Genomic DNA, 15,270 nt, shown 5'->3' with positions numbered 1-15,270 from the left:
TTTTTCAAAATGACTTATAATTCTGGAAATTAGATATGTAAGACTGTTTACTATGCGAGGTTTGTTGACGTAAACAAGAGATAAAACGTTTGCAATGATCCATTCTCATTATACCTGGAGGAGCTTGTTGGAATTATGTGTCACTAGCCAACATACAAAATATCTATTTCCTATGTTGTCATGTAATGTTTCATGCAAAATTGTACATCTACACACACACATACAGTCACATGCTAAGATGATGCTTTGAGAATCTCTCGTCCTAAACAAATAAAAAGTTTTTCTCTTACATACTATAATATCTTTACAATACTTTTATTTTCCTGTAAATAAACAATGTTAAAATTTTCTCAATATTTTTATCTCGTTATGCTTGAATAATTGAAGGCCAAATTTACAAGATGAAACTTGTTTAGAATTACTCACCACTGCCGCACATAAAAACTGTCAAGTAAACAAATGATGAAATTTTCCAATAGCTTTTATTTATTTTTTTTTTTTTAAATTCTATCACCGTGAATAATCAAGACAATGTAAAATGATAAAAGTTGTAAATAATATTGACTATTATTCACAAAAATACATCTTGAAGGGAAGCAAAAATGTTTTATTTATTTTTCCGATAAATATTTTCAAGACAAAATTTCTATGAAAAATGTCACACACTTTTTGAAAATGAAATAATTTCACCCCCATCGTACGTATATAAGGACTCTCAAAGCAATTAAATATATCAGTATCTTCTGAACCTCACAGCCGGAGTTTATATTTTTTTTATTTTCTGCTACTTAATACAGTATTTTTATACTTTAAAAATATGGCTGAATCAATGATAATATTCGCAAATATGCCAATGAAAAGTCATAAAGAGCAGCGTGCTTTTTATGATAATATGTTTATTAACTTATCGCAGAATAGTGTCAACAGAGATACAATTTGTGAATCAATCGATGATTTATCGTGTCGAATTGTTGAATATAATGACATTATGAAGAATGAAAATTTGGAGTATAACGAGCGGAAAAAATTTTCAACTTCTCTAATATACGCAAAGCGGGCATTGTTAAAAATTGAAAAATTACTAATTAAAGTTGGTTCCGGTTTAAACGATGATAGTGACAATGAGAATGTTAATAATAATGATAGTGAAAGTGAAAATATTAGTGCTAGAGTGAGATGGCAAGAAGTTTCAAGTTTATTCGATTCAAATATGCGCACATGCGCAGTAATCAATTTGCGACATGTTGATGTCCAGACTTTTTGTAATGATGTTAAAACATTGCTCATAGCAAAATTAAATTTGGCAATGGAAAGTACAAATTCTTATAAAGTTGATTGTGCTTTATCATGCAAATTTAAAATTTCCAAACAAGACAATGAGACAATTGATACAAAATATCTTCATACCGGAAACATGATAATATTACCATCAACAGATATGGAAGAATTGTTTACAGCAAAATTCAATGAATTAAATGCGCGAAAAGATGATATTGAAATGCAAGGCTCAGGTTGGACGCTTCATGAAATAAATAACATGGAAATTCAAATCAATGTATACAAACCACTTAAGGGTGGTAATTCATTTGTAGAATTACCGAAATGGCTCAAAGTGAAACATGCAATAATAAACGTAAAAAACGATGATGAATACTGTTTTCTGTGGTCAATTTTAGCAGCCATGTATAATTTTAAAGATCACCCTGAGCGTATGAGCAAGTACAAGCCACCTAACAATGGTAAAGATCCATTTAAAAATATTTTATTATATCAACAATTTGATTTTCCAATGTCATTACAGGATATTAAAAAATTTGAAAAAGTAAACGATTTATCGATATCAGTATATGGCATCGAATATAATAAAAATGGAAATAATAAAATAATAGAAAAAAATGGTAAAAAACAAAAAATAATTGTGCCATATCACTTGAGTGAATATACACCAATCGAGCCAACAAAAAATTTAAATTTCAATAAAGTTTATGTAAAAAAAACAATTCATCTTTTAATGCAACAAAAAAATGACGAAATAGAAGAAGAAGAAGAAGAAGAAGAAGAAGAAAAGGAAGAAGATGATAATGATGATGAATACATTCCAGATGAATATCATTATACTTGGATTCATAATATGTCAATGTTGCTGTCATCACAATTGTCAAAACACAAAAGTAAAAAATTATTTTGTGATCGTTGCTTGTGCAGTTTTCAAGTTGAATCATCTTATTTGAATCATAAACTTGCATGTTTTAACGTCAATAAGTCGCGTATCGAACTGCCTATAAAACAAAATAATATTTTAAAATTTAAAAATTATAAATATCAGTTAAGAGTGCCGTTTGTTGTTTACATGGACATAGAGTGTTTGCTTAAAAAAGTGGAAGAGAATGAAGATAGTGTGCAAAGAAAAAGTGTTGATGTGCAAAGTCATATACCATTCAGTATAGGCTATTATTTAAAGTGTGACTATGATGACTCTTTATCAAAACATAAAATATATCGTGCTAATGATTGTATTGAGTGGTTCATTAATGAGCTATATGAAATATCAAAAAATGTTGATGCTATACTCAGTGTAAATAATCCAATGATTATTTCTCCACAAGAACAAGCTGAGTTTGATAGAGCACAGTTTTGTTATATTTGTAAAAAAATTCACGGAAAAGACCCTAAAGTTAAAGATCATCATCATTTCTTAAATCGCTACAGGGTCCGGCACACAACAGCTGTAATATAAATTATCAAGAGTCGTGTATTATAAATGTAGTGTCGCATAATATGTCAGGTTATGATTCTCATTTTATTTTAAAACAATTAGCAACTCAGTTTCCAGGTCGTATGACATTATTACCAGTAAATAAAGAAAAATATATCTCATTTACAAAGTATGTCAAAGGTACACGCGTGCAGCTTCGTTTTATTGATTCATTTAGATTTATGCCTTCAAGTATTGAAAAATTAGCCACATATTTAACAAATGATGAAAAATATATAACTCAAAAATATTACACTGATAAAAATAAATTCAGTCTCGTGAATAAAAAAGGAATTTTTCCATATGATTTTGTTGATTGTTTTGAGAAATTGAACCTTCCTACTTTACCAACGAAGGATCAATTTTTTTCAAAACTCTATGATGAACATATTAGTGATGCCGATTATGCTCACGCTTGCAATGTTTGGCATACTTTTTGATATAAAACACTTGAGAGTACTCAGATTTATATTTAAGAACTGATATTTTATTATTAAGTGATATATTTGAAAATTTTAGAGATAATTGTATGGAAACCTATAAGTGCTTGACCCACTCCATTTTATTACATGTCCATCATTGGCAATGCAGGCAATGCTAAAAATTACTGAAATTGAATTAGAGTTGCTGACTGATGTTGATAAAATGTTGTTTATTGAAAGCGGTATTCGGGGTGGCTTGGCACAATGTTCAAATCGTTGGGGTAAGGCAAATAATAAATATATGAAATCTGACTATGATCCAAATTTAGAAGATAATTATTTAATGTATTTTGATGTTAATAATCTATATGGGGCTTTAATGATGTCATATTTACCATATAAAGATTTTAGTTGGGTTGAAAATTTTAATTTAAATATTTTGAATGAAATTAGTGAAACATCAGAATGGGGTTATATTTTAGAAGTTGATATGGACTATCCAATCGAATTGCATGATGAGCATAAAGATCTGCCATTAGCTCCAATACATGATAAGCCACCATTGCCAACTTCAAAATGTAAAAAATTACTAACAACATTGTCACCAAAAAAAAAATATATTATTCACTATAGAAATTTGCAATTATACACCAGTCTAGGATTAAAAATTACGAATTTGTATAGAGTATTAAAATTCCGTCAAAAAGACTGGCTCAAAAAATATATTGATTTAAATACAGAATTGCGTAAAAAAGCAACAAATGAATTTTCAAAGAATTTCTATAAATTTTTAAATAATAGTGTATTTGGTAAATTAATGGAAGATGCTAGAAAGCATCGCGATGTACGAATCGTGACAAAATTGAAAGGTCGTTATGGCGCAGAAGCATTAATTGCGAAACCAAACTTTTCCGCATCTTACATAGTTGGTGATTTAGCAATAATTGAAATGCGTAGACTGAAAATTATATTAAATAAACCAATATATTTAGGCTTTAGTATATTAGATATTTCAAAAACATACATGTATAATTTTTATTATAACGAGATCACTGGGCGCGCTTTGCGCGCCTGTTTTTCTTATAAACATGAGAAGATAGTTTTTTAAAAAATATTATCACAATCATACTTTCTCTTGATGTCATTATTCATTGAGCTATTTTGTAAAAATAGTAAATCACATTTATGTTTCAATTATTTTCATTGTTATTTAGTAATAATTTAAAAAAAAAAAACAACACTTTGTTCACACGAATAAAAGACAATTTTTAAAAAAGATAGAGTTTAAACAAATTCGTACAGCCACTGTTGAAGCAAAACTCATTTCTTTATGACATTTTTGTGGATGTTTAGTTCGAATATTTTTTATTTTACTATTCAGTTTTTCATGGCTGAGTATTTTTGATAACTTAATCATTCACGTTACGAAAAGAGCAAACTATAATTATGTTTTCTTATGTCTTTTAAAAAACCCTTCTCATAATTTACCCATAATACTTTATTCTTGAGACTTGATCAATGTTCTCTTAACACACGCCTGATCGAAATTTGATTAATATTTGATCAAGATGCTTGATTAAGGATAACTCGATCAAGATTGGATCAAGGAACCCTTAACTCATCCTTATTAAGGCCAGCCTGATCAAAAATTGATCAAGGAAACCTCAACTTATCCTTAATAAGGGCAGCCCGATCAAGAATTGATCGAGAAAACCTTAACTTCTCTTTATTAAGGCCAGCCTGATCAAAGAACTTCTTCAAAAAAATTCCCTAGCTTAGATACATGAAAATCTTGTGAGACTAATAAATATTTTCCAATGAAATTTTAGTGAGATCATGACTAATATCAAGACAACACCAACATATTATTACCTTTAAAGTTTCGAATCCTCATTTTATTTGTTTCAATTTCTTTTTATTACATAATTCACCACAACTTCTAAACAAAGTGTGACATTACTCATTTTCAAGAATTATTTATAAGATGTGAAAGAAGAAATTATAAAAATAAACACCTATGCCATTAATCATATCAACATGACCAGTTCCTCCAATAAATTATAACAGTCATATATTTATCAATAGTTATACTGAAATAATCAGTTTTTTTACTCAAAGAGACATGTATATATGTATATATATATATTCTACTTTTTTGTCAAAATAGAATGATTACATTTTCAATTGTCAATAAAATTGTGAATAAAATGATTCCTTTTTTTTTTTTTTTGTTTCTAAATAGAATGTATGTGGATATTATATAGATACATACTTTTATTTTCTTGTACATAAGCCTATTAATTTTTCCATCATCATATTAATAAAGTTATATATAAATCAGTTCATTTATTATCAATAAAAACAGTTATTATAATTTAAAGACTATTTTTTGTTCAAGCGATCTGTCAAATCTTGATTTGAAAATATATAAACAAATAAATTTATTGATTACCTTAACGACGGGAAAAAAAAAAAAATGTGAGTGACTGAGAAAGAAAATTTGTTTATTTATTTCATTAACAACCGACAAAGACAGAATGACAAATGACATGAGAATGACAAAGAAAACCAAATAACCAATCAAATCTTAGGAAGATCGATGACAACTGTCCTTTTTATATAAGGATTATTTACGCAAAAATTTTTCTAATTTTGTCACTTTATATTATATGGATACAGATAGTTTTATTTTAGGTGTAAGACGTTATAATATTTATGAATATATGAAAAGAGATTGGGAAAAATTCGATACATCTGAGTATTCTCCTGCAAACCCTTGGGGCATCGGGCAGCATAATAAAAAAGTAGTTGGCTTGATGAAAGATGAAACAAATGGGGATATTTTATTAGAATTTATTGGTTTGCGAGCTAAAATGTATGCATATCGAGTTCAGCGAGATAAAAAGTCATATGGCTCACGTGCAAAAGGTGTAAAAGGTTCTGCTCTTCGAACAATAACTTTTGACGATTATAAAAATTGTCTTTTAAATAATGTCAATATTGATCGTATTCAACGGACGATACAATCGGAAAAACATGAAGTTAAAACCATAGAAATGCGAAAATTAGCTTTAAGTGCTGGTGATGATAAGCGACAACTTATTGAAGGCTCAACTGATACTCTACCGTGGGGTTACAAAGAAGTATTTGTTGATGAGCCAATGGAAATTGAATAAAAATGTTTACATTTATGTTTTTTAAATTTAGCAAAAGAGGGTGCTTGAGTAGCATAAATAAAACCTCATACTCAAGCAAGAGTAAAAGTCGCTATAATGTAAATATATACTTATATTACAGGGGTATGTTACTAGGGTATTATACTGTATTTTTTTTTTTTTTTTTTAAATAAAATGATAAATGTTTGTTGTGCATAAAAATACAAAAAAGTTATATAGATGGATATCATGTCGAGAAATAAATAAACAATTAAGTAAAAATTAAATAAACAAATACGCGAATGAATAAAAATTTAAGCTAGTATTATCTAGGGTTTATCTGGTAACTTGTAAATACACTTGTATGCAATAGTGTAAACACTGCTTTAATGGTAATATGTTTTAACTGTATAAATAAATAATTAAATAAATAAATAATCCAATAAAACAATAAATAAAATAAAATGAATAAATAAATAAATATAAAAATGTAGAAATCATAATAATTTCAATAAATATTAATGTAAATGTCTGCTATGTATAATACTAGTGTATTATACTACAATTCAAAAATAATATTATTACCACAGCCTGTAAAATGTATTATGTTTCAAAAAATGTGTAAATAAATAGAGTGAATAATTTTAAAATGCATTGTTTTTTATTTTATAAGTCTGCTTTATTTATCCATTGATTATGAGTATTATCGAAACCCAAGAATTTTACAAATAATTTATTACCACGTTTTTTTATTACTTTTTCAATCAAATAAATATTTGGATGTTTGACTGAATGTAATTCTTCCTCATAAAAACATCCTTGTATAGGGTTTTTTTGATAATCTTTTAACATGTATGTTACTGGATTGGTATTGTTGATTTTTACAATTTTAAATATTTCATTAGTATAATTTGGTATATATCCTTTTTCAAAAACATGCTTATATTTTGATATTCGAACAAAATCATTTATTTTAAATTTTGCAATATGTTGGTAGTCGGCATATAAACTATCATAACGTTGTTTTAACTTGCCAGCATGATTTGGAGTCACGTCAGCAGGCTTCATGCCAATTGTTCGATGTTTTCTCTTGTTATATTCCTCTAGAAGAGATGGTAGTATTTTTTCCCACTTGTATGTGCCTTGAAAACTAAATTTCATCCACATTATACGTTTTAATGTGCGATTAAAACGCTCACAAATGGATGCTTTCAAGTGTGTGAATGTAGAATACATGTGTATTTTATATTTTTTCAACAATTCATTGAATTTTGAATTTTTAAATTCTTTTCCATCATCTACATGCAAATTTTTTGGAATGCGGTCAAGTTTTAAGATGCTTTCAAATGCTTTTGTAACTTCGATTGCACTTTTATTTTTCACAGCTACAGCCCATGCAAATTTTGAAAAGTTGTCAATTACAGTCAATATGTATTTATAGCCATTATTTTCAGCAGCATATGGAATCATTTCCACAAGATCAGCTTGCCAGGTCTCATCAATGTCACGAATGTCAACATGTCTTCTTGAAAAATTTTTTCGCGCAGGCGCATGAAGCTCTTTAACAATATCCCATTTATACTTTGCCATGTTACATCAACTGATGATATGCAACAACTAATTATTAATATGCAATTTTCTTAATATATGAAACCAGCTTCTCGCAATTCCACAATAATCGATATGATTTCATTATTGTGGCTGGAGTTTCCAGCTGCTCGTGAGGCAATCAGTAATCGCAGGCGTTCGACAAGCTCTTCCGGATCATTCCACCATACATAATCTAGTTGTGGAATATTTCTTGTGCTTTGGAGACTCATAGTTGTAGGCAAAAGACCAGCACCATGATGCTCAGTAATATGTGGTGAAATATACTTTATAAATTTTGATGAAGCTGGATTTCTGATAGATCCAAGTGGTTCATAACGTTTTAGATGACCATTTGTATTTATGATAATATTAGCATAATTTTTTTTATCAATATCTGTCACTTGATTTTTATTCGGACTTTTCATGAATAATAATTCCATTATTCCTGGTGTCATTTCATAGAAATTGTTATCAATATATACACAATTGTCTTTAAAAGAAACTTCAGCAGAACCAATTTTATAGTAGGACCTGAATTTCCTCACTCCAAAATCTTTATCCCATGCTATTGTATCGATGGTGTTAAGATAATGATTCACCAAGCTATCATCATCATTGATACTTGTAATATTATTTTTTTCTATGACTTTTTTTGCACTATTTTCTTCTTCCACATTTATTAAAGTATCATCGAAAATTTTGCTATTTTCATCAATTTTGTTATCTTCATTTTCCTCATCAAAATTGAAATCTTTTGATGCCTCAATGTTTTTTGAATTTGAAACTTTATCACTAATCTGTTTGAGTGGTGTCAGCAGTGGCTTAAAATAATTAATCGATGACTGCTCTAAAGTATCTTGATTATGTTTTAATAATTTATGTTTTTGTTGTATTACTTTTCAAACTTTTTCTAATTCACTTAAAATATTAGATTCTTCCACAAGGTTTTCTCTAGTCAGAGGCATCTTGCACTCTTGGTGTCGTGAACTGATCTGCTCACTATTTTGCCCTCATGAGTATGATACATTATTTGTTTTATGCATCAATGCTAATAAATGTATCAAAATTTTTTCTGTATCGTCCAGCATTTATTTCACTATCTTTATCAATAACAATAAACCCATAATTATCTTTCCAGCATTTCAAGCACATGGTTTTAAATTTTTCGAATGTCATGTCTGTGTTTACATGATCATTATATATATGCCGCAAGTTCATCTCATCTTGTTTGAATAAAATGAGGAAATTTACATTATCACGAATCAAATGTTTTGGTATACGAGCGTATGACTGGTTTATATAAAAACTGTCAACATTTTTATGCCTTCCTTGACAAAAATATGCTCGAATATTATTTTGTTTTTCCATTGCAACGTCATCAAAAATAAATATGGAATTTGGCTTCGCCTCATCAACTGGTACAACTTGCTCATTGTCAGAAAATGGATAGTAATTAATCCCATCCAATGTTTCCAAGAGTTTTTCGAGATATTGATATTTAGGTTGATTTAATGACTTTGAGTGAATATATATGTTTTCAAAGCGCAAACCATTTTCATCGATCAACAAACTCAGGAGACAATTAGTTTTTCCTGTATTTGATGGTCCGCAAATAATTGATCTTATTGTATGTATTGCTAAATCACCAAGACGTTTTATAGTATTCACCCCAGCACCACTTTTTGATGTAATTATATCGAAATTTATGATTGACAATTTTTTTGCTTGTGCCTTGAACTCCATCATGACTCATACTAAACGAAATCAAACTGTAGAGAACCATTTATATCTGCCATCGTTCAGTATCATTTAAGCCATGGCTAAATGCACATCAAAAAACGTCAAAAAAACTGGCAACTTTGAGTTTAAAAATAAAAAATTAAAAAAATAAAAAACCTAAGAAAAAAAAGAAAAACCATACAGCTGGTGATGGATTATTAAATAAAATTATAAATAAATTGCCAGTTGAACTTCATATTCCTGGATATTCATTCGCTGGACCTGGGACAAAATTGGAAAAACGTCTGGCTCGTGGTGATCAAGGCATCAATCCTCTCGATAAATTTTGTAAAGATCATGATATTGCGTACGCAGCAAGTCCTAATGATATGCATGCAAGGAATATGGCAGACAAAATACTTGCTAAAAAAGCATCATCAAGAGTTTTTGCAAAAGATTCAAGTATTGGGGAACGTGCAGCAGCTGCCCTCGTTGCTGGCACCATGAAAATAAAATCTAAACTTGGTATGGGCATGAAAAATTCAAAAACTCCGAAAGCCAGTATTAAAAAAAAAAAAAAAAAAAAAAGAAAAAGAAAAAAATTGCCATTGAAAAAAATTATTCAGGCAGCCAAAATGCAATGCATTATGTAAATGATAATCAGATGAATATTAAATCAGCATTACAAGCAGCAAAAGTTGAGATGAAGAAGTCTGGGGAAAATCAAATATACAAGTACCACGAATTATACCAATACCAAGTAAGATAGGTGGCGCTCTACCATTATTGATTCCAATTTTGACAGCACTCAGCGCCATCGGTGGAATAGTTGGCGGCGCTTCCGGCGTTGTAAAAACAATAAATGATGCAAATTCCGCCAAAAAACAATTGGAAGAAAGCAAAAGACATAACAAAGCTATTGAATCAATAGCACTCGGTAAAGGTCTATATATGAGACCATATAAAAATGGGGCAGGATTTTTTCTGTCTCCAAAAAACTTGTAGAGATGCTGCCACGTCGAGCGTTGACTGATTGGGATCTGGTGAAATTTGCAGAGCAATTGAAAATAAAAAATTTTCGTGGGGTTTTTATGAGAAATAATCTACCAACAAAATCTTTGCATCGAGAAACTGGTATAATAAATCTCGATGATGATAAAAATCCTGGTACACATTGGACTGCATATAAAAAAGTTAATAAAGATCTTGCGATTTATTTTGACGGCTTTGGAAATCTCCAGCCCCCGACAGAGCTCGTTGAATATTTAAATGTTGGCAGCATCAAATATAACTATAAACGCTTTCAAAATTGGAATACATGGAATTGTGGTCATTTGTGTCTTCAGTTCTTAGCAGACTGCCTATAAAAGGCATAATTTTCATTAATTATAATCAGTCTTTATAGTAACAGTGAGCATGCATGACGCATTCACACTTACTTTATCTGGCAACTCATCAGTTCTAGAAGCTTCATATTTTCCAAGGATTGAATTATCACCACAAAAAAATTACTCGCTTGGCCTAGCGACTTTTTTAACATGATTAACATGACAAATGCACATCAGCCCTATGGTTCAACAACATTTGGAAACAGTGATGAAATTAGAATCAACATACAAAATCAGGATATTTTTATTTTGCCATGCAAAAGTTCATTACACATTTCCGGAAGATTAGTGACCGAAAAAAATGATGGTAGTGTGGCAGCGGCTTTGACTACTAAAATTGTTAATAATGGTATACTTCATCTTTTCGATGAAATAAGATATGAAATGAATGGTGTTGAGATTGATAGGAGTAAAAATACTGGCATGACAAGCACTTTAAAAAATTATCTGTCAGTAAATCCAGAATCAAATTTAGAGAATGCTGGTTGGCTTGGTACTAGCGATGATATATCATTGACTAACACTGATGGATACTTTGATGTTTGTATACCATTACAAATGTTTCTTGGCTTTGCTGAAGACTATAGAAAGATTATTGTCAATGCTAAGCATGAATTGATATTAATTCGCTCAAGAAGTGATATGAATGCATGTATTGGAATTGGTGGGGCAGAAGAAAAAGATTTGAAATTTCAAATAAGCAAGATTGAATGGCTAGTGCCATATGTTAAATTATCTGATAAGAAAAAAATTGATATGATGAAATTTATTCAACGAGATCCACCAATTTCAATGAGTTTTTGAGCATGGTGTCTTTTTGAATGGCCAATTTTACCTCCAACTAATAAGCATGTATGGTCAATACAAACAAGTACGCAGCTAGAAAAGCCTAGATTTATTATTCTAGCTTTTCAGTGCAATAAAAAGAATAAATAGAATGAGAACTCTGCTTATTTTGAGCATTGCAATATTCGAGATGTCAAGCTTTTTCTCAATTAAGTGTCATATCCATATGCTAATTTGAACCTTGATATTGGGAAAAATCAATTTTCAATTTTATATGAAATGTTTAAGGACTTTGGTGAAACATTTTATGAAAAAGAAATAAATTATGTAATATCAAAAAAATTATTTTTGGAAAAATCACCATTAATTGTCATCGATTGCAGCAGACAAAATGAAATGATAAAATATGGACCAGTTGATGTTCGACTGGAATTTGAATCCAAGGAAAACTTTCCTCCAGCAACGAGTGCTTATTGTTTGATTCTACATGATCGTATTATAGAGTATAAGCCTATCAGTGCAAGTATTCAGAGAAATTAATATAAAGGAAAAAAAAAAAAATTGATGTAAAACTATAATTGAATGAAAAAATAAATAAAAAATGAGACACAATTTGTTGTATTTAATATATATATTTATTAACATTATTTATACATTTACTCCTTAATCAAGCATTTCAATGTTGTTTTGTTTTTGTTTCTCGAATCCAAAATGGTTTGATCCATGTCTGACGAATCTAAGTTCTCCAGAGAGAGCATCTTTAAGTAACTCTGGTAAAATTGTTGAATTCTGTGTGATGAAATTGCTAAGTCTTTTTGGTAGAAATACTGAAATTTTGCGCTCCAATTCCAATATGATAGAATCTCCATATGGTGTTCGAACTTGTCTTACATTTGTCACACGATATAAGTAATCAAATTCAATCTTTTTGATTGGGATAGTAGCAGGATATGGTGTTACTCCAATAGTGTTCATTTCTGCATATAATTTGTCCATGTTGCCTGTTGGAAATGAAACAAAATTAGAATCATTGCAAGAATAATAATACGACAATACATAAATACATAAATGAGAGGTTACATGAATAAAATGTTTAATCGTATGAATAATATAATATATGTATAAAATATTTACCAATTTTATTTTTACTGTCTTGGAGATGCTAGCTCAGAAGGTTCGATGAGATCTGTGGCTCTACAGCTCTGGGCAGCAGCTTTTAAAGGAAAATCGATCCCCCACTTTCAACGATCCCCACTTTAAATGCTTCTTAGGTTAGGTTAGGCTTATATTTTTTTTTTGTGAGTCACTTTTCTAAAAATTTTTGCTGTTAGAGGCTGAATAATCATTCAAGATTATTATTTGGCTGATTCATTATTTGTAATGAGTCATGTGTTTCGTTGAAAAAGTTTTGGATGATTGTAAGTTAATATTTATACATGATAATAATAAAACTTATTTACTATTTGCAGCTGTCCAACTCCTCAAACATGTCTGAGCATGTTTAAACTTGCCTGAACATGTGTTTAAACATGTTTAAACTTGGTTTTAAGGAATTCTAATGCTAACCTTATTTTATAATTTGAATATTAAAAAGGAATAAATATACATTCCAACACAATTTTTCATCGTTTTAAATTTTCATTTATTTATTAATTTTTACATGATCATTTTAGTAGAAGATTGCTCTGCAGCACATTTCTCACAGTCTTTATTAGTGAATAAAAAAAACATCCAGCTATATCACCATCTCCACAATCAATTGAATGCTTGGTACATCTGCGCAATCCTGAAACGTGAGGATTTTGTTTCTGGTTTTCAGACAGCTTATCCCAGACTTTATCTATTTCATGAGCGGAAAATTTGATGATTGCCATTGTTGGAATCAGCGCAATATCTTTAGCAGACATATCCGCCAAATTTTCGACAATACTATAGAACATGATAGACTTGCGAAGAGATGGTCGAAATGTAAAGGCTCTAGCAAACCAATATTTGTATCGATTTACATTTTCAGCAGCACAAATATAATTAATGCATTCTGTATGACAATTCATATGCCTCAATGTTGGTAGATTATATAATTTTTCATCTGGTGGACAATCAAGATCATCAAGGTTGATGATTGTTGCAGTCTGTGATTTCAAGATTTCTGATAGCCATTTTTTTTTCTCAGCACCTTTTACATAGATATATTCCAAATCACCACCTAGTTTTTCATTAATTATATTTGATACTTCACGATAGTCAACATCCCCAGCACTCCATAAAATTCCATGCACATTAGTCACAGTTTTTTCAATAGTCTTCCAATACTCATTCGTTAAATTTTCTTTTCCACATGGTGCAGCAAAAATGATAGTTTCACTTGCTAGCTTTGAGTTTGCATTACTAATTGCAAGTTCTTTGATAATAAAAATTGAATCATTGAATCCTTGAAAATCAACAAAAATGGCCATTTTAATTTTTTCAACTGCGATCTTGACTGTCGAGTTCGTTTTTTACAACTGGCAAAATATATATGGTTCTGAGTGTTGCCTGATGCTAGCTCCCCCACTACAATTTTCAAAATCAACCTTCCCCTTCTATAAAATTTTCTTATTATCTAATTTTTCGACTACATCGGAAATTCGTTTGTACATAGTTTCCAGTGTGCTAACTCTAGATTCTATGAGTTGAAAAAAATTTTTGCTCTGATAAATTGAATCTGCATCAACATTTATAGAATGTTCATTTTTATGATCGTGAAAAGCTGATTCGAGTCCGCCAATCATAATGCTATTATTTTCACAACTATCTTTCAATGATGCAGTCTGATGATATATCACTCGCGTTTCTTCTTGAATCATTTCGCGAACAATTTTAACTGATGCAGCATCGTTTGCATTTAGCGGATCTCCGACATTACACAAACGTTTATGGTTTATATCATATTGTTTATCCTTTGTTAGCTTAAAGCCCTCACCCGTCGGACCTCGAACACCAACACTATTTATTGTATTACTTTTAACTATACTTTTTGGCAGTTGACGACCGAAAACATCTACAGTCATCTTGCCTGAATGACAAAATCTCTACTGTGAGAAAAACAAAATTTCAAGTCTATTTAACCATTTTGAATCAAAATAATAATTGAGTTTTTTAATTTAAATCATATTCAAAATGGCCGATATTTCAAACATGTAAATATAGTAACTTACCACATTATCGATAAACAAAATGGCTGACATATAGAATCAAATTCAAATATATAGATATACCAACTCCCTACGTTACCGATATACAAAATGGCCGACTTTTGAATATATAGATATACCAACTCTCCACGTTACCAATATACAAAATGGCTGACATACTAACATAGAGGGGGAATTTAATCGGAGCCTGGTGGGGGTTTAATTGGGCCGGAGTGGGGGTTTGATATCAAACTGTCCCAGGATCCGCCTTGCTTCACTACT

General features: G+C 30.0%; 1 protein-coding gene across 1 annotated transcript; it reads right to left on the bottom strand.

The window, feature by feature from the left end:
- Positions 1-12,431: 12,431 nt before the first annotated feature.
- On the bottom strand, positions 12,432-15,270 carry LOC122854963. The gene is made up of 2 exons (XM_044156002.1): positions 12,950-15,270; positions 12,432-12,816 (listed from the first exon to the last, which is right to left on the bottom strand). Exon 1 carries the CDS (start codon positions 14,269-14,271, stop codon positions 13,480-13,482), a length of 792 nt encoding a protein of 263 aa, XP_044011937.1. The 5' UTR covers positions 14,272-15,270; the 3' UTR covers positions 12,432-12,816; positions 12,950-13,479.

This window comes from Aphidius gifuensis, linkage group LG4, assembly GCF_014905175.1.
Source record: "Aphidius gifuensis isolate YNYX2018 linkage group LG4, ASM1490517v1, whole genome shotgun sequence".
Lineage (NCBI taxonomy): Eukaryota > Metazoa > Arthropoda > Insecta > Hymenoptera > Braconidae > Aphidius > Aphidius gifuensis.
The sequence above is the reverse complement of the archived record's forward strand: the minus strand, read 5'-3'. Positions and strand labels throughout refer to the sequence as shown.

What these genes read in the sequence shown, in the direction of transcription:
- LOC122854963 (XM_044156002.1), bottom strand. Translation starts at nt 14,271, where the DNA reads ATGGCCATTTTTGTTGATTTTCAAGGATTCAATGATTCAATTTTTATT.